At 46.9% G+C, this 19,891-nt stretch overlaps 1 protein-coding gene across 7 annotated transcripts in view; it reads left to right on the top strand.

The window, feature by feature from the left end:
- The window catches only part of LOC119460949 (pleckstrin homology domain-containing family G member 7), a 328,218-nt gene that overhangs the window by 292,999 nt on the left and 15,328 nt on the right, over window positions 1-19,891 (top strand). For 6 of the 7 annotated variants that reach the window (XM_037722096.2, XM_049672817.1, XM_049672812.1 and 3 more), the window contains 9 exons: window positions 861-982; window positions 6,320-6,361; window positions 8,028-8,071; window positions 10,930-11,037; window positions 12,973-13,329; window positions 13,909-14,004; window positions 14,107-14,208; window positions 14,292-14,408; window positions 15,392-15,566. In XM_037722096.2, the coding sequence (XP_037578024.2) occupies window positions 861-982; window positions 6,320-6,361; window positions 8,028-8,071; window positions 10,930-11,037; window positions 12,973-13,329; window positions 13,909-14,004; window positions 14,107-14,208; window positions 14,292-14,408; window positions 15,392-15,566 (1,163 nt within the window). The remainder of the gene's footprint in view (window positions 1-860; window positions 983-6,319; window positions 6,362-8,027; window positions 8,072-10,929; window positions 11,038-12,972; window positions 13,330-13,908; window positions 14,005-14,106; window positions 14,209-14,291; window positions 14,409-15,391; window positions 15,567-19,891) is intronic. The other variant, XM_049672814.1, reaches the window with a different exon arrangement.

Genomic DNA, 19,891 nt, shown 5'->3' with positions numbered 1-19,891 from the left:
AAAGAAACGCATAACGGCGCGGCAAATAGTAATAGCGCCACTTGAAAGTTTCAGTTTGCTGGCCTGGCGAAGACCAGGGCCGGTATTTTGTAGCGATGCCTTTCCGGTCATAATGCCTTTTCTCGCTTATCGATCGCGCTTTGTCAGTGGTCGGAGCGACGGTCCGCTCGCGTTATCAACGGGATCAGCCGGCCGTGAGCGGTGGATGATAAGACTAGAGTAGAATAAGTCATAATGCCTCGCTACAAAATCGCGGCCCCGTACTCCCTTTGTCGAAAGGTTGTCTTCACTCGCGGTGGTGGCGTAGTGGCTTCGGTGTCGCACTGCCGAGCCCGAGGACGCGGGATCGAATCCCGGCCACGACGACCGCATTTCGATGGGGGCGAAATGCAAAAACCACCCATGCACTGTGTATTTTATGCACTTTAAGGAACCCCAGGTGGTCAAAACCAATCCGGAGTCCCCCGCTACGGCATGCCTCATAATCATATCGTGGTTATGGCACGTAAAAACCCAGAATTAAATTTTAATTTTTTAGCGTTGTCTTCAGCGACCATCGCGGGTTCTACTACTGTTAATCTCTTAAAGCCTATACCTTCCCGTGAACTTCTGTCTTGTTCGCTTTAGTTTAAAACAATGCCACTTCGATAACAACAAAGCACCGTTACGCGAACCATATTGTTCGAATTCATCGCAGACGTTTCAAATGAAGTGGATCATTTTTAAACCGTACCATAGAGTAGGACATAGCTTTTCAGCAGTTCGTTATCTACGTCCTCGATAATGCTTTCAAGGTATCCAAAATAAGCGCGTACAATCGCTGTTCCTTATCGTTGTTGTTTTCGCTCTCTCTCTTGCAGCGACCAGAACACGCAGAAGACGCGAAGGCGAAGCTCGATCGTGGTGATCCCGCCGATGCAGATCTGCCCGGGGGACCTGCTCGTCTACAGCAAAGTTCTCACGCACAGAAACAACCTCTTAGGTAAGCGCGTCACGGCGACGGCGACGACGACGCATACGGAAACGGGTGCCGCCGTGTAGCGTAGTCTGCGTGAAAGGAAAAGAACGAAGCAGGGACGAATACAAGACGACAGGACGAGTGCTCGTCCTGTCGGCTTTCTCGTTTTTTTTTTTTTATTCTTTCCTTTATTTCTTTTCTGTTTATTTTTTTTTTTCTTTTATGAACGCGCGCCAATTCGCCCAACAGCTCGCTCTACCAAGCTAGCACAATGCCTGTACTCACTGCACACACTACACAAGACGCCACACCACTGGCATGTCCTAGTTTTATGCTGTTGCATCAAAACTACATTTAATAGACCCACTAAAGCAGTTTAGAATAGTATTTATTTTTGTTCTTGTTTTTTTTTTTGCGTGAAGTTGGCCCTTTGGGCATCAAAAGTTTTCTACACTTGGTTGCAAAGCCACGTCTTTCGTATTAAGTTTTAAGAGCGGCAATGTGGTCCACGAGTCCAGTTGAGCAAGTCTGGTGACAGGTCAGGATGAAGACCCACATGGCGCTGGTGACGTCAACGGACGTTTTGCAGCACAACACGCGTCCACAGAATGCGAAACTGCTTACATTTCTTCGGGCAGAAAAAAGAAAAGGACGCTGATTATTAGCAGGAGAAACGTGAAGGCCAAACCCTGCCTTCTCTTTTTTCTTTAATGTCGCTCCTGCGATGGCGGCATTGATGATGCCAGCGGGATGTCATCGATTCTATAGCATTTCTCCGTATTAGCATAGGCCGTACTTATGTAGCAAAAGTTCCAGGGTGAGTTCGTACTCGGCTTCAAACGCAGCGTAATCTTCGTTGATAAACGTTTATAAGCCCAGAACAGACGCTGTCAAAACCAACGACTAAGCGATGATAATGACCTATTAGCTATTCATGATGTGTAGTCTGCCAATCCATCCCAATTTCATTGGGCTAGTTTCATCAGTTTAAAACATGAGCTAAGTTAATCCCTTCAAACAAAACCAGTTTTTTTTTTTCTAGTTTTCTTTTAGTGCCAAATTAGTTGCTTGCTTCGTACGCAGCGCCAGCGCAAATGGCATCATGCCCTTATACACATGCACAGTTTCATAAACTATATATGCTTCTATATATAATATCCGACAGACAGCATAATTAAGCTCAAGCCAGCTTCGTGGCTTAAGCTGAGATTAGCAACCCTCGCATAAAATGGGCTCGCAGTATGTATTTTCAAGCCTTCGCTTGACGAAAAAAAAAAAAAAAACATTAAGCAGCACTCCAGTACACTGCAGGCAGTGCAGAAAATGCCGATCGCAGATGGGCGTACGCAGACGAATTAATCTAACCGTATTGTCGATGCACCCACTCGCTTTTAGTCCAACTATGAAGTCACCTCAACGGTCACTGCAGACTATACGAAAACGCAATATCTTGTTGTATAACGCCATTACGTACAGCGCATGCGTAGCAGCGAAGATTCCAGGCGGCATCACCAATGCCCGGGCCTCACTGAAGGCGCATAACACGCGTCGCGTAGTACACTTACGCTTACGAAACCCAATCGGGCGTTCCGAAAATATCGAATTCTCTCTGCTGCCTACGCTGAACACGCCGTGCATGCACGCTCCAGCGAGAAAGAAGCCTTCGATAAGGCACCTAATTGAAGCACGCCTTTGCTTGGTTTCCCTGGTTTTCTCATTCGAACGCGCAGTGAAATGCGGGTATGCTCTCATCAGGCAACCGATGAAGCAATCTTAATTTGAATTTCTTACAGTTACCAAAACTAGTGACTGTTAGGAGGCAAATATTTACTTAAGCCACTTTTGTTTATCTTTAACAAAAAAAAGCGGCCAAAAAAGCTTTACATACCATTTATCTCTTCGCCGAAAACAAGAGAACGCAATTATGTGAATCGCATTTGTCGGACCATTCATCTAACGCGCATGCATACAGTGTGAAGTCAGCTCTTATAGGTTATGTGAAATTGTTATATCGTTTACGTGAGCTTTTGCAAACCTCCTAATTACAAATTATTGGTGTATTTCAGAGCCACTTATAATGCATAAATACCGTCCGCTATGCTGTAACTAACTAGCCTTATCAGATAAGTACCATGTTTTTAATCAACTCTCGCAAAGTATGATCCAACTCACCAACGCTATAGGTCCTGGTGAAGTCTTTACACAGTCTGTGTGCTTCTCTGGAGGTCGGGGAAAACAGTGAGAGAAGTCTCGTGGTATGTGTTGAAGGTCGGCCTGATCGCAACCCGTGTTGCAACTGGAGTCGATTCCTACCGAAACAGTGTTCCAGCAGATGGCCTTTGTAATAACGCTGGCTGGTCGCTAAATGATCGCTGCGTCATGCCAGTGGCACGTGGTGGTAGTTGCAGGCGAGTTTAGCTCGGCGATATAAAACGGAGAACTGCTTCGCACGTGCGTCTCTTGTAATGTCGCTCAGGCACTTCACCAAACGTTCCAGCAAACCCGTGTCACTCGGAAATAGGCGGAGGGGACTCGAGAGTTCCTTGTAGGCTATGACGAACCGTTCACGAAACACACGAGCGATTTGTCCGCCTTCGGCGGGTGTTGAATAAAATGCGTTTCCCGTCCAGCGCGGTGACGTCTTCACGCCCAGGGAAAAAGTACGACATCTCCTGCTTCGTTTCGCTTGGAAAAAAAAGCGTAGAAAGCGTACATACACCTCAGCACCGAGAAGTCTGCTAATGAGCCGAAAGCTCGGGGCTAGTGCTCAGCTTCCATCACGTCACCGACTTCACTTGCGTAGATCTAAAGTCCCTACATAGTAAAAGTACCGCCATCTACTCTTTCCTCCGCCGTCTCCTCTCCTAAAGCGCTTGTTTTTTTCTTTACTTTTGGCTTGCGAAAGTAAGTCGACGGTGGCGCCCCTAAAAAGTCCCCGTTGAAGCTTTCAGGACGGGCGCGCGCCGCGGCCTCCGTCGGCGACTGCGGCTGCGCAGAGTGACTTTCAACATGGCTCTGAGGCGAGAAAAAAATATAAAGAAGTGAAAGCGCGCGCTATCATTGTCCAATCGGACATACAGGAGAGAGAGAAGCGGCGTTGATCAAAGGATGGCGGTACTTTTCCGAAGGTATAGGGACTTTACGTAGATCCAGCTGCAAGCGCCAACATACGGGCAGCGTGTCGGGATAAGAAATCCGCGTCTTCTGCTGCTGATGCCACCGACGCTATCAGTGCGAGTAGATCGGCTGCTGCGAAACCCAGGCGCTGATTATGCTGCGTCATCACAAGTCAGGCGTAGTCCGACGTTCCAATCGGATGATGACGGTGCTATATAGGGCGGTGCTCCCGTCAGCGCTTGACGCGGGTCAGCGTCGGTGAGAGAACGCCCAAGCTATGACCCAAGAATATAGCCTAGGAGCCTAGGAAGGCCATGAGTCGCGATCACGTAGTCTAAAAGCACCGCCATCTACTCTCTCCTCCGCCACCTCCTCCCCTAAAACGCTTGTTTTTTTTTTTTGTTTTTTTTTTCTTTACTTTTTTTGCTTGCGAGAGCAAGTCGACGGCGGCGCCCCTAGAAATCCCTCGTTGAAGCTTTAGGCGAAAAAAAAACTAACTATAAAGAAGTGAAAGCGCGCGCTATCATCGTCCAATCGGAGATACAGAGAGAGAGAGAGAGAGAGAGAAGCGGCGTTGATCAAAGGATGGCGGTACTTTTCCGTAGTCGTTGTTTTAGCGCGCGATGTGGCTCAACTTCGAACCACGGGAAATCAGCGATGGCGCAGCGCGTGTGAGCCCTTCTGTTCGTGCGTACCACGCCTCGTAGTAGGGCCGTCCTGTGCGCCTCGTCCTTTGTATGTAATAGAGAAAATGGCCGGCTATTGGCGCATTTTTCAAAGTGCGCGCGTTTCTATATTTCACGCTTGGTGCAGTGGTTACGAACGGACGGCACGGATCGTATAGAGTTGATAACAGGTCTGGCCACTGCACAGTCGTGAGGGATATGGGAGGAAACACCGAATTCATTAAAATACAGAACGAGTGCTCGGAATTTGTGAATTATACCAGCTCCTTTACTGTTAAATGCTTAATGCTGATCACTGTTGCTAGTGTTTCGTTTTTGTATGTCGTACTGCTTATATTTCTGGTTGACTATTATTTCTTATTTCAATACCCATTGTGAAGTAGACTAACCACTGTTCGCCAAATCCAAAAGAGCAAAATTATGTGTCTTTTTTCCCTGGGAAGGGCAGGGCTATCTATAGTCAAGTCAATGTGAGCTTTTTTCTCTCTCTCCCCCAAGATTGTTTAGATGGAAATAAAGCTATTATTATTATTATTATTATTATTATTATTATTATTATTATTATTATTATTATTATTATTATTATTATTATTATTATCATCATCATCATCACTTTTTTCGCAATATTAAGAGGTGCGGCCCTTACAAGGAACCAAACCTTTTGGTCAAAATTTTGCCGGCGCAACCGGTGACTACTGCACACCCCGGATGTACCATTGCATCAGAGGCCTACGCGCAGCTATGGCCATCTAGTAACAGCACGAGGAAGTACGCAGCGCGCGAAAATTCGCCGATGCGCGTGTGCGGCATCGAGGCACCGAACGCGATTGCTTCTCCTATAGAATTTTTTTCTGATAATTTTGGGCCGCCAAGTTGGGGGTGCGGCCCTTACACGGCTGCGGCCCTTACACGAGTCTATGCGGTATTTGTTGGCTGTGCTAGGCGGCTCCGGTGGCACCCTTGGTGCTGCGGACTCCCTGGAGTCATGACGACTGTCCTGGCTTGCCAAGAAGTTCGGAGGTTCGGAGTGCAGTGGATGTCACATGACACGAATCAGCAAATTCAAGTTTCTTTTTTTTTTTCAACTCAACAACACTGTGATTGAACATGTTAACAGCGCTAAAGGAACAAGACAAAAAAAATGTCGTGCGTATACTTTTCACTGTTATTTTAGCACTGTTAACTTGCACCAAGCAACTCGTCCGTAATATTCAGCAATAACTGCAATATCCTCTGTTTATCTTGGCTCGCGGAACGGATGAAAAACTTTTTTTCTCTGGCTGCAAATCAAGTCAGCGTGGTCTTTCATCCTGCTACTGAAAAGAGGCCAAAAATTGCCAACTTTTTCGGTATGATATGGCGTTAGATACGTAGTGGCTTAATTTTTAAAAAACAACTTTTAATCCCCAAGCGTTTGTACACGATTCGCGTGCTACAGGCAAAATGGGAATGCATTGATGGGCGAGAATAAACTTGCTCCGCCTAACACCGTTCCCCCTCTCTCTCTTTCTCTTTCTTTCTCTTTCTGCCTTTTTTTTTTTTCCTTCAACCCCTGCAGCAGATATCGACGGCTCAACCCAGTGCCTTGCAGTTTCAGAAGGTACGAACTCCTCTTTCATTACTTTATTAAAAGAAAGTACGGGCCACGAGCATACAGGACAAACACGGCGCTCTGTTTGCCGAGCACTGCTCGACAGAGGATTCCCGCGTGTGACTCGCGCTTTCTTTAAGCATCGCAAGATCACCCGATCGAGAGCAGCAAAAGAGCACTGTTTCAACTAGATTCCCTGCCCTTGTCGTTCAGTTCGTCGTTCAGTTTGTCGCGCAGGTTCTGGAGCCGAATTCTCAAAGGTTTTTGTACGTAAGAACGTTTTCAGATTGGCCCTTCACTAATGATATGTTTGCTGTCGCTATTGGACTGTTCATGTTCTTACGAACTTTTACTATAGCGTAAGAAAATTTTGTGAATACGGGCCCAGGGCCATATTCACAAAGCTTTTCTTTCGTAAGTGCTCTTTGCCATTGGCCGGCCGCCTTAGATAATAATATTTCTTGCATCCGGATTGGCTGAAATTTTTTCTTACGAACAATTCTAGCGTAAGAAGTTTTTTGTGAATTCGGGACCCGGTCTTTTTACACTCTAAAGAATTATGAAATGCTGGCAGCTCCGCTGTGCTGGGGTAACTGCTTCTCCCTCACTTGATGCCATTTCTCACGAGTTCTAGTTCTCTCCGATGGAGCGCGCTATCTTGCGCCCAATCAGAATTCTCGAAGAGAGAATAAATGACATTGTATAAGATAAAATTTTAGCTTCAGTGTAAGTAATACCATATATTTTACGCTGATTTTGCAAGTCTGTTTGATACCCTGGATCTGCTTGCGCCATCACGGCAGCCAAAAAAAAAAGATGGTCATATTCGAGAGAATACGGCCTATATTAATTAATTAATTAATCGATTAATTAATTACTTTTAATTTTCTCCTTCAACGTTGGAAAAGTTCTAGCATTTATCGGACTAATAGGACAAGACACAGGACATGAAACAAGCATCGCGCGCAGCTTTGACAACTAATTTGTATAAAAAAAACTTAATGACGCTATAAAAAATTACATCAGTGATAACGAGCTGCACAATTTCTAACGAATAACAATGTTCCCAAAGTACAATAACGTTCAATTTACAAACAACCCCAGGCATCGGGAACAGATGCATTGTAACGAAACAGTGCTCAAAACGTGTTGTTTGCAACATTTGTAATGCGTGCATAGATTACAACATCTTGCGTAACGTAGCACTTATAATAGGAATTGCGACTACACTAAACATCGCTGAGCATTAATACTGAGAATAAACTTCAGGTCTTGTCATCCGCGTTCTCCCAACCACTGAAACAAGCTTATCTATGAAAATTGGCAAATGACAGAACAAAACGCTTTTCTCGGATGAACGTTGTAATGTCTTTTTTTTTTTTTTCCTCAAAGAGTTCATGCGAGAGATTGAGTGTACAGTAACCGCGATAAAGAAACATTAAATAATTTTAGTTCACATTTAATATCGAAATCTCATTAGAGCTCCGTTGCCTTGTATAATGCTTATACAAGAGAAACCTTAAAATGTGCGTAAGTTTGAATTCGCGTCGTGTATAACGATCTCGTACGCGATACTTCACCAATCATATTTGCCGCTGCGAACGCTACGGCCGATATTGCCTTGTTTTATTCCTTGTGGATACTTATATGAATTCGTCTTCTGTCTGTTCTGCAGATTCATCAAGAAAAGCTAAAAATACCTGGTCTCTGTTACGGCTGGTAGGTATCCGGACCTCGTGCGTCATGACTGGCATGCTCTTGTTTCATTAATTGCGAGGTTATCTAGTGCAGACGTTTCTTGTGCTCATGTTTTGCCCTAACGAAAGCAATCAATTAGCATTATCTACAAGGATTTAACAAAGTGGTTTTCGAAGATTATCGTGTATATAGAGGTTCGCTAGGAGACACTGCTAACGTTTAATGTAAGTGTCGCGTGAATGTTGCCCCATGTATCCTGCCGACCAGTATATCGTCTAGTTCAGCCCTGCTCATTCATTAGGACTTCATCAATTTAATGCGATATTAGTTCATTAACAGTCCATTTTCTTGATACGCTATAACAAACGGAACCCAACATTGCTCGGGAAAAAAAGGGGGGGCAAGCAGAAGGTCGTTGAGACGATTGAGCGACGAAATTTTACTTTTCCTGCATAGAAAGGGAGAGATACAAGCTTTAGTGATATGCTGGAGATGTTAGCCTGGCTGTTCGCCTGACGTGCTACTACAGGTGCTGGGTGATGATTATGATATATATCTGTATAGGTAAAGTACTGTCAGAAGCGAAGTTCCATGACATCACTGGGGCGGCGACAGAACTACACTGTTGCGCTGTCTCAAGTCGTTGTTCGATGTTTGTGCTGTTTGAGGCAATGCCCGTCCATGCTGCGCGTCACTGCATATAAAAAAAAAGCTGTTAAGAGTCATACGGTCTCCCCCTGAAGGCTACGTTTGGGCTATGGGAATTGCTGTATATAGTATATACAGGCATTCAGATTAATTTCGGCCACCGCAGGAGTCCACCGATTCGCAGTATACTCAGCCGCTTTTCTGTTCCTCCGCCAACGAAACACGGCTAATAATCATTGATGAAGAGAAGGCATGCTGGGCAGCACAACGACCTATAGCCGCTGAGCTTTTTTTCAGGTGGTCACTGCAAATGACAACAGCTCCATCTGCCGTAAGCACTGCATCGTGCAGTTTGGTCGCAACTACACTGACGTTCGTGCTGTTGACCCCGACATTATATATGTACCGTCGGTGGAACCCTAAACACGGCAAGGGTTTCTTCTAGAATAGCTTTACTGTCAATGACTGTGAGAAATCCAGACAATAGACCAGTTCTGTTCGTGATGGTACCGCTTCATAAAGACTTCAGTCAGTTCATTGTAGACATCGGAAAAGGCATCCTTGTGTATTCAGCACCACTGTTATTTTTGGGCTCAAATAAAATTGAATTGAATCAAGGCAGCGAAGCCATTAACTCTAAAGGGCAAAACTATGCTGATCTGTCTTGTCGGAATGTGCGTCTTGAATGCATGCGTGTTCTGTGTGTTGCATGCGTGTCTGTTATCTCATTGTAACAGCATCGTAACGTCTGGCAAAGACTCCACGGGCTGTGACGTGGGCTCTGTGCCAGAGGCTAGGATGCATTCGCGCTCCTGCCGCCTTTCGAGCACCTTTCGACAGCGATTCCACAAGCATACTTACTCCGTTTACGCGACAGTAGACCGGACTCTTCCGCAACTGATCTTCACAAATCTATCTTACTCCTTATCATAATCGTGTTCACAGCTGCTTACAAGCGGCGTTCTAAACGTTCGCTTTAAAAATAATATGTCCGCTACAACGGCCAGATTCACTTACGACGCAAATTAATTATAGGTCATAAGTTATTCTGAATTCTGCTATCACGCTTCGTTGCATTTGTTGAATATCTTAAATACAGTTGAAGTCCTTTTGATTCCTGTATAGCTATCATGGTATCGGGGTGTACTTTCGAAAGCCTTAGGTTTGCTATTGCATCTGTTTCAAGTACAGGAAGTGCAATCCTTTTCGCTCAAACACCGGTAGCTATCTTGGTTACTGTTGCAATCTTGGTTACTGTTGTAGTATCATGCGAAATGTAAAACGAGCGTATCAATTCTGCTTCGACTGGAGTCTCGGTGCACTATTCGACTATGTAGCTACATATATCTGCTCCTTTTGAGAAGATACAGATCAGAAATAATCACGATTGCGAAATTATCTCCCCTAAGTGAGCCATAACATCGCAAAATTGCATGATTGCTGGTCTTCTTTTCCTAACCAGTCAGGGTCGTTCATTAATTGCCATGAATTTCGTAGAAGCACAGTTCCGCATAACAATGTAATGACATCGCTTGCAGCTTGTTGTTCTCGGGGTGGTACACTCTGAATCAAGCGCAGTTGAATTATTTTTATTTTTTTATCTCCACGTATCTTTTGCGGTTTATTACAAGCCTACACGCGCCAGTCTGTCTCTTCTTTTCTCTCCCAGGAAGCAGTGCATCAAGGGTTATATAGGGGCACTCATCACCGTCTCGCTAATGCGTACATGCAGGCATCACCACAATCACCTCACACTTTTCTTCAACGCGCCGTTTTCGGTTCATCATATCAGCCGTGCATGACACACGGACTGACCGACCACTGTGCCGGAGCGAGTCGCCACTGCCTGCAATGATCACGTGTCCCTTCTCTCTCTCCCCCTTGAGCGAAGCGCCACTACCGCCCGCTGCCGCTGCTGCCGCCGCCGCAAGCTGCCGTGTGAAGCCTGCTTCCGGCGCCGCCCCTGCTTCTTCTTCTTGATCTTCTACGCTGCCTGCCGTAGTGGTCCCTCGGTGGGCCAAGAGCACACGCATGCACGACCCCGGCCGGTGCCCTCTCTTTATCTCCCGAACCCGCTCCAGACCGCTCCTGCCCGCTCCCAAACCGCTCCTGCCCGCTCCCCTCTCTTAAGACCCTCTCCCACGGCCTGCCTGCCTTCTCTGCATGCTTGGTGGCGCGCGCGAGCGGTGCGTGCTAAGAGCCGCCTCCTGTCCGTCCACATGTGTGTCCAGTTTGACAGGGCCAACAGGGCCAAGACCGAGTGCCTTGGCGGACTCGAAGAGGTCCTCAGCACGCTCAGGCCGTCCGAGTTCTGCGACGAACAGCTCGCCAAGTACAAGGCAAGTGACGAGCGCTCTTTTTCTCTTCTTCTTTTTCTTCTTCTTCTTCTTTATCTCTTGATGTGTGACCATGTGCCGCATTGGACGTCAAATGGCCGACGCTCGGCATACGAGAGGTCATACCAACAACCGCATCCAACAACTTTCCAACAAGTTCCATCAGTTATCGACAGTCGCAATAGACGCGTTCGCGCATCGTAATGGATGCCGCACCGTACCGTGTGTCTTCCGCTTTGATGAAGGAGTCCGCAAAAGCACGCGAGAAGTGCCGCGCGACACTTTTTTCGTGTTTTGCGAGCTTCCTTTAACGCTTTGAAAAACGTTTATGTAGCACGTATACAGAGCAACAGAAAGACGGATCGGAAATTTTTTATGATGGCCTACAATTTCCTGATTGAGAAATTTGCTCTCATTATAATAATTTGTGAGTTAATTATCAATAACTAATTATGTAATTACAAATACAAATACAAAACTACAAATAAATAGCCCGACTTGCTCTAAGCGACAGCAAACAATTGACCTACATGCCACTCAGGATATATTTTTTAAATTTTGGCATGGGATATAGATAACGTGGTATACATAGATCTAGACAAGAGCACCTTCGAGATATTTGCGTGTCGGCGCGTGCACTTTGGTGCAAGTGTGTGCTTGGCGCCACTATAGCAGCATTATAACTATTACTGCAGTGTTTCATTTATTGTGAATAATTGTGGTTGTGTGTACGCGGACCAGCACGGCTGTCAACGATACGAACCGATCTCCTTGGGTGGTTGTCGTTTTATAGAGGTTTAATTATCAACAAGAAAATGCATCAACGTAAAGCCGTATGCAATGACAACGCCTCTCTTCCTGGAATTTAGCTCAGAGAAAGATATATTACGACCTTCCACCACTTAAATATCTACTTTGAATGTACACGTGCAGTCAAAACGAAATATATATCCAAGCTCAGCTCCATGAAAGCATGGTTGTATATGGTGACCAAGGAGGAACGCTGCTTTTGTTGGGAAAGAGAAGTCTTGAGGCGCCTAACGTGTTTCAGTCAGCCGTGATCCAGGGCAAGCCGAGAGGGCTGCTAGGGCTGGGTGACATATAGCTGGAGGTTTGATGCGCGCTGTCTTCCCGCGCACCCATTGTTCGAGGTCACGTGACCTGCCGAGTTTTGGAGGCGCGGCACACTTGCAATTGTAAACGGAAGGGCAGCACGGGAACGTTCGCCTTGAGACAAGCACACACGCTCCCCGCCGCCGCCAGCGTTCCTCAACAGGCCAGCGTTGTAACTGCGAGTGCTCGCGGGCATCGAGCGAAATCTGTTGATTCTGTTGATGTGATGTAAACATTCTTCTGAGAAGAATGTTTACTGAAATTTTTACTCCCATAAGACTACGGCCCTTACTTCGTATATTAGTCTAATACTTTGTTATTGCTGTCACTACTTCGCCTTTTGGGTAAAGCTGCGACTTTATTTATTGACACTAGCACCTCTTTCCTCTTTTGTTTACTTGCGCACTGACATATACCATTGTTCTTGGGCCATTTGATCATAATAAAGCAGGGAAAATATTTCGTTATAACCACCATTCGCTACTGAGCAGCCACGCAGATTTCAATTATTTTTCACCAGCGACACCTCGTTTGTGCTATTGTACGTATGTTCTGGAGCGAGCGTGTCCGTGCAACCCGAATTAATATATATGCGCTTGCGACACTGACTTAAGGAACCAAGTGACTCGTCAGAAGCGACTGCTGCGTCAAATAACGCAGCAACGAAGTTTTAGAACGGTGAACTTGGTAATTCACATTCAGAGAGTTGGCCTCTCCTAACAAAATGAGTTTAAGAAGCTTTCTCTAGGAAAGCAAGAAGGTATATTAAGAAAACAAACAGACAAGCGGGCACTGCACTAGACACGGTGACGTCCGTCCGCGCAGGGCATGACGTGGGATTCCTTCGTGGCGTCGCTGAAGAAGCGAGACGCCGGCAGCGATGACGAGGACGAGGATGAGTCGAGCAGCGGGGGCGCCGGCTCTCCCAGGAGCGGCGGCGCCACGTCGTCTTCGGCGACTGCCGCGTCGTATACGATCGCCGCCCCCGAAGGGGCGGGGTGTCTGTCGGTGCCCGGCGAAGCGGACCGGGGCAGCCCGACGGGTGACGCGATGCAAAGCCAGTTCCTCCGCACCATCAACCAGACCATCCAGAAGAACGAGGCCAAGAAGAAGGAGGCACTGTGGGAACTTTTCCAGAGCGAGTGCAACTTCCTCGAGGACCACCTCATGGTTCTCAAGAACGTACGTGCCTTAATTCTTTCTTACGAACGCGTGTCCCCTGGCAATCGATGTGCAGTCCAGCGAAAGCTAGGACTCGGTATTAGCCAAGCAGTAACGAGAGCCGAGTGCGCGGCGTTCTGGGTTAGGAGGCGGGCACGCCCGTTTTATTGTGATAGCAACTATATGGACACTCCAAGCGCATTTCTGCCGTCGCCGTCGCCGTGATGTTCCGTATTATTTCGCTACCAATCCTTCCGGCAAGCTTTTATTCAGTCGGCGTCGCGAGGAGGATGATAACTGGCGAGCACTGTAGAAACCTTCCTTCTCGTTCTCAATTCTGGTCGGCTAGCGCGACCCGTAGCTTTCGCTGCAGTGCACGCAGTTGCTGAGACGGAGCATAGTAAGGAACCAAGCGCGACAAACAAATGCCAGATCTAGGAACTATCTAGGAAAATGCCAGAAGAGAAACTATCGTATTCACAAGCATGTAATTGTACCAGCGCGCATACTAGACAGACTCGAAAGTGCGCAAATTGATGTCATCTTTGCGTCCGTCAGTTAACTGCAGCATACAGGCATATACGCTTCCATCATTTGCAGGTGTTCATGGAGCCACTGAAGAAGATCCAAGTGGAAGGATACGCCATGTTCGCCGAGCCGGAAGTGCTCTTCGGAAACCTCGATGAACTTTGTTGCGTAAGTTGCGCCCCATTTTTCTATGCATACTATGCGTAGAAGGTTATGCCTTAAGTGTTGGCAATAATCCTCACAATAACGTGCTTTGTCCCGTGCTTTTAGGTCACCTACGCCTTTTGTAGAGAGTTTATCAACTTTATCCTGGCCAGCCACAACTCTGGGGAATTTAGCACGACAGACGTCCTTATTAGACTTTTCAAGAAGGTAAAGCAGTTTTCGTAGCTTTTCTCGCTTATCTGAAAAATGTCTTTCTCATAAACAATCAAACGCCCATCCCTTGTCAACAGAGCACAAAGGCAGCGGCACTAAGACAAGCCTACCACAGATACACGCTCAACTACATAAATGCGCTCAACTACTTGGAGACACTCAGGAGGCAAGTGGAATTCAACGAGTTTGAAAAGGCAAGTATCTCTCTAATCTCTGCGCGAGCTACATGTATCCAGCGATTGGTGTTCAGAGGCGGAAAAAACGTGGAAGGCAGTCATTTTAGAACTGATTTACGCTTAGTCGCTTCCCTGTACGTCGTCTTGTCATTCGTTTTGTGCACTTTTGTGGCCGATGATCAAGGGATCTGGACACGCAGTGCACATCTGCGCAACTCTTAGATAAGTGGTGGCTACCAAAATTTTAAAGACTCGATCAGTGTACCAGTCATTCCGACGGAGCCACGTTGCGTTGCCAAAGAGTGTGCCTATATAGTATATACGTATAATGTTTTGTACTGCAAGCTTTCCGGAGAGAAATTGACTTCCTCCCTTGGAGTTTTCTGAGAATATGTTGAAATGTGACCTCAATTTCAATCTGTCGAGCACCTAACTGGGTGAAACTCAAGAAAGGTCACATAGACTTCTTTTGCTTTAACTATAAACCCATTGTAATGGCCGAATAAGCACAGCTCCCATTCGCCGCTCAATTTCGCTAAGCATGTTAATTACCTGAGCTATTTTCATTTGCTACCTTTCACATGCAGCTTTTGCTAAATGTATACAGATCATAAGGCGCATGACCTACGGTACTATAGTGTTTAATGTTGAAGACGAGAGTTATCATTTCCCGTTTCGCATAAATTGAATAAAAAATGTACGTTGCGAAGGTATCCGAAAGATTTAGGGTCGAGAGGGCTATCATCTGCTTGTCATGGAATACCGTAAATCTAGCCCCTAAACGACGTCCTTTACAGAAAGTATGACTAGATGACCAATAACATTCGGTACAGCATCGGAGTCATTGCGCGTGCGCGACGCCGCCTCCAAGGCTCTTGCGCATGCGCGACAGCACCGAATACTGTCGCGTACATCATATTACTATTTTTCGCTGAAGAGCCGCACTGTTCGAGATAGCACATCAGCCGTCGTAACCCGCGTGTACGGTATCGCGATTGCAGTGGTGCGCCCGGGACCCGCGCTGCAAGAAGCTTCAGCTGACCGACCTGCTGGTGTCGCCGGTGCAGCACATCATGCGCGTCCCTCTCATCCTCAAGGACATCGAGATGCGAACCGAGGACATGGAGGAACGGGACTGCATCACAGCCATCCTCGAGACTGAGGAGAACTCGCTCCGTGAGCCTTTAGCAATCAATCTTGCTTGTGACGCCATTTTCGCCTATGACGTTGACGTTCTCGCGAAAGGGACACTAAAGAGAACTACCAACTCCACTACAGGGAGAGAGAGAAAGAGGTCATATAAAGGCAGGAAAGTTAACCAGAGGTAGTTCCGGGTCGGTACTCTGCATTCGAAGAAGAGGTGGATCGAAAAAAAGTCGGTTTCGCCCGAAAGGTGAAGCATCAAATTGCGATAGCAAATTAGTAGAGAGCTATACGTAGTAAGGATAGTAGTTTTATCGGCTGCATAAAAAAACTTGAACGCATTCGCTTATAACTGAATTAACAAGCATGGTGTCAGCGCACACAAGCAAACAGGAATAGATCACACTCGATGACCGCAGACAACTGCTGTCAAAACGCTGGCGTGAGCAAGCGCGTTTGCAGCAGCGCTTGCAACCGCGAACGAAGGTTCATGCGGTTTATCGCTTCAACGGAAACTGAGCGGCGAAAGCACAGCACATACAAAGGTAGGAGCTGTGTGCAGATCGCTTTCAAGATACGGTGCGCGCGACCGCTCGCAGCAGCGCAAAGTACAAGTGCGCAGTTGTTGGCAGAGTAGAAGCCGCACCCCCTCCCTCCCGCGCTGCCTTCCCACTTTCCTCCTTTCGCGCACGAGATTGAATCGCCAGATCCCCTTGCGCCGACTCGCTAAATGCGCAGTTAGTTCCGTCAGCGTTGGTTCCGTACGCGGTGTTTCCGTAGCACAACTAGGCCTTCTAGCCACCCTAGCACAACGGCGTCCCTACTCCCTCGCTTCCATCCCCCCCACAGGCTTTCGCGCGACGGAGACGTCGCGTTTGGTGGTCTCCGCCGTGCGTTCGCTCTCCGTGAAAGCGCGCGTTCCTCGCGCGCTGTGTGTGCCTCCCTTGCACAAACAGCATACGGCGCGCGGCGACGATTTTATCGCCTTTCGAGTTTATACGGAACCTCACAGCGACGGCAGAAATCCGCTTGGAGTTTCCATATAATTGCTATCGCAATAAAGAGAGAAGCCCGAAGAATGAAAAGTCCAATAAAAAGCCCAGGGTAGCGATTAGGCAACGTTCTCAAAAGTCTATCTCGGCTTTTAAAGATCTGGGGCAGCGCAGTTATAGTCTTCTACGAAGACTTCATTCGGAAACGCCGACCCAAACCTTCTGATTTGGCAGTGGACAGCAACACAGTTTGACTGGCAATTACGAAAAATTCAGAGGCGATTTAGCGGTAAATGCGAGAGAAATGGCGTTAGCATTGCTTTCGCACCTCCTTGAGGTCGCGGATCCATGATTGAAATCGCATTCACCACATTGCAAGGTCTTATTCAGTAGCTCACTTGACACAAGTCCTACTTCTTCGAGGAGCGAAGTGCAACTGACGGTGGTCCGGTGCTGACCACGATCAGTTGTACTATATATATATATATATATATATATATATATATATATATATATATATATATATATATATATATATATGTCATAACACCCTGTATATGAACGAGCAGAAAGGTAACCAATATCATATCATAAGAAGCCAACAATGACACCAAGGACGACACAGGGGAAATTACTTGTACTTACTAATTGAATTAAAGAAATTATAAATTAATTTATAATTTCCCCTATGCTGTCCTTGGTGTCATTTTTGGCTTTTTATGATATGTTTAATAATAATCGGGCCCATCGGTTCCCTTTCTTCTCATTTATATATATATATATATATGTGTGTGTGTGTGTGTCCCAACTATCTTGCACCAATATTTAAAGATATGCAAATGCCACGTAGCTGGACAGAGCCAGGATAATGTTGTTTGTCATCGCTTGGAGATACTCAGATTATTTTTTGCATTCCGCCTAACTACATAGTTAGTCCTAATTAATTAATCAACTTCTCGAATATTATAATGAGATGAAAAGCGTCAATGAGAAAATTGTAGAGCAAACATGAAAAATGTCAGTTTCGCCCGAAAGGCGAAGCATCAATTGCGATAGCAAATTAGCAGAGAGCTATTCGGAGTAGGGATAGTAGTTTTATCGGCTGCATAAAGTTGGACACATTCACTTACTAACTGAATTAACAAGCGTGGTGTCAGCGCGCACAAGCACACATGAATAGATCACACTCTATGACCGCAGACAACCACTGTCAAAACGCTGGCAGCAAGCGCAGCCGGCACAGCAAGCAAAGGTTCGTGCGGTCTATCGCTTCAACGGAAACTGAGAGGCCGAATGCACAGCGCATACAAAGGTCAGAGCCGTGATGAGATCGCTTGCAAGATACGGCGCGCGCGCCAACACCGGCAGCCCGTACCAGCGCAAACATAAAAATGTCACAGTTTCGCCCTAAGGGCGAAGCAATGAATGCGATAGCAACACAGCAATGCCATACGAAGTAAGGTGAGCGGCTTTGGTAGCAATATGAATTGTAGTAAACATGAGCTGATTAAGTAAGCAGGTGTGCTGCGACGTAAGTAGACCGACATGAAGAGATACTCGATGACCACGAGAAGGCGCGTGTGAAACGGTGGTGTTGATGAGAAGCACTTCCCGTGGGCAGCACGTGCGAAGGGACACACCTGTAGCGCTGCGCTGCCGATCTGGGTAGCATTGCATGTGTAGCGTGCGTTGGAAAATGTGGCCCGACTATTACTAACTGATTGAACAAGCGTGGTGTGAGCGCGCACAAACAAACATGAATAGATCACACTGAATGACTGCAGACAACGACTGTCAAAACGCTGGCAGCAAGCGCATACGCCGCAGCGGGCGAGGTACGTGCAGTCTATCGCTTCAATGGAAACTGAGCGGCGAATGCACAGCGCATACAAAGGTCAGAGCCGTGTGGACATAAGAGACGGTGCGGGCGAGCGACGAGCGCGGTTGTTGGCAGAGTAGAAGTGCCCCCCCCCCCCCCCCCGCTCCCTCCGGCGCTGGCTTCCCGCTTCCTTGCTTGCCCTTGGGAGATTGAGTGCGTTCGCTCTCCGTGATAGCGCGCGTCCCCGCACGCTTCCACTCGGGCATACGGCGCGCGGCGAAGATTTTATCTATACGGAACCTGACGGCGACGACGAAGGCGACGCCGACGGCAGAAATCCGATTGAAGTGGCCATATAATTGTTATCGCAATAAAAAGAACCAAGCACAAAGCGCAAAGTACGTGAACGCATTTGTTGGCAGAGTAGAACTCCCCCCCCCCCCTCCCTCCCGCGCTGCCTTCCCGCTTTGCTCCTTTCGCGTGGGAGATTTAAAGCCCCTTGATAGAAGATTGCGTCGTCAGTTCCCCTTGCGGCCGGTTGCAAGATACGCATTTGGTGCCGCAGCAAAGCGTCGCCCCCTCTCCCTCCCTCCCTCCCATACCACCCCGGCGTTTCGCGCCACGAAAGTCGCGTTTGCTTTCCGCCGTGCGTTCGCTCTCCGTGATAGCGCTTTCACTCGCACATACGGCGCGCGGCGACGATTTTATCGCCCTTGGACTTCATACGGAACCTCACGCCGACGGCGACGACGACGGCAGAAATCTGCTTGAAGTGTCCATGTAATTGCTATCGCAATAAAAACTCTCGATACAGCTTTCTGTTGCTTAATAGGTGCTACATAAAAGCGTTTTTCCGAGCGTGAAAGAAGCCCACGAATACACGCAAAATTGCCATTTGACTGCCCGCTCGAGGCACTTTGCGTGTATTCGCGGGCTTCTTTCGCGCTCGGGAAAATACTTTTATGTAGCACGAATTGAGCAACAAAGAGCTGTATCGGGAGGTTTTCATGAGCTTTTGTGCTTGAATGCATAAAACGACGTTTTGTGATGAAAGTAACTGGAACGCCAATACATTTCTCCGCGAAGTTCGGGAATTGATCCCTCAAAACTGGTGTCATCCTGATAATTCGTTCCAAGTGGATCCGCCTTGCGAACTCTACGGCTACAATTTGTATATTGCAATATGGGCCATAAAGTAATTAGTTAAAGCTTAATTTGTAAATTTTTGTTAATTAGTCGATTATGCATTTCAATTTTTTTCTGCAAGTAATGTCCGCCTCTTCGAGTAGATCAGTTCATGAACTAGAATTGTGCTATCTGCCACAGGCAACCTTTAAACATTTTTGAAAGTGTTCGCTGAAACACCCTGTATATACATACACGCCCTTCTAAGCTTTCCCATCCCATCTCTGCCTCTACCACGTGACCGGCTTCCCACAAATACACTTTTTCCCACTTCGATACTCCTAATGCTATAGCACAAAAAATCGGATGGCAGGGTGGGACCTCAAGTAGCATGATAAAAACTGCGATGCGATGATGGTTTC

The sequence above is a fragment of the Dermacentor silvarum genome, chromosome 8 (genome assembly GCF_013339745.2).
Source record: "Dermacentor silvarum isolate Dsil-2018 chromosome 8, BIME_Dsil_1.4, whole genome shotgun sequence".
In the NCBI taxonomy this organism is placed as follows: Eukaryota; Metazoa; Arthropoda; class Arachnida; order Ixodida; family Ixodidae; genus Dermacentor; species Dermacentor silvarum.
This window is presented reverse-complemented; position numbering and strand designations above follow the sequence as displayed.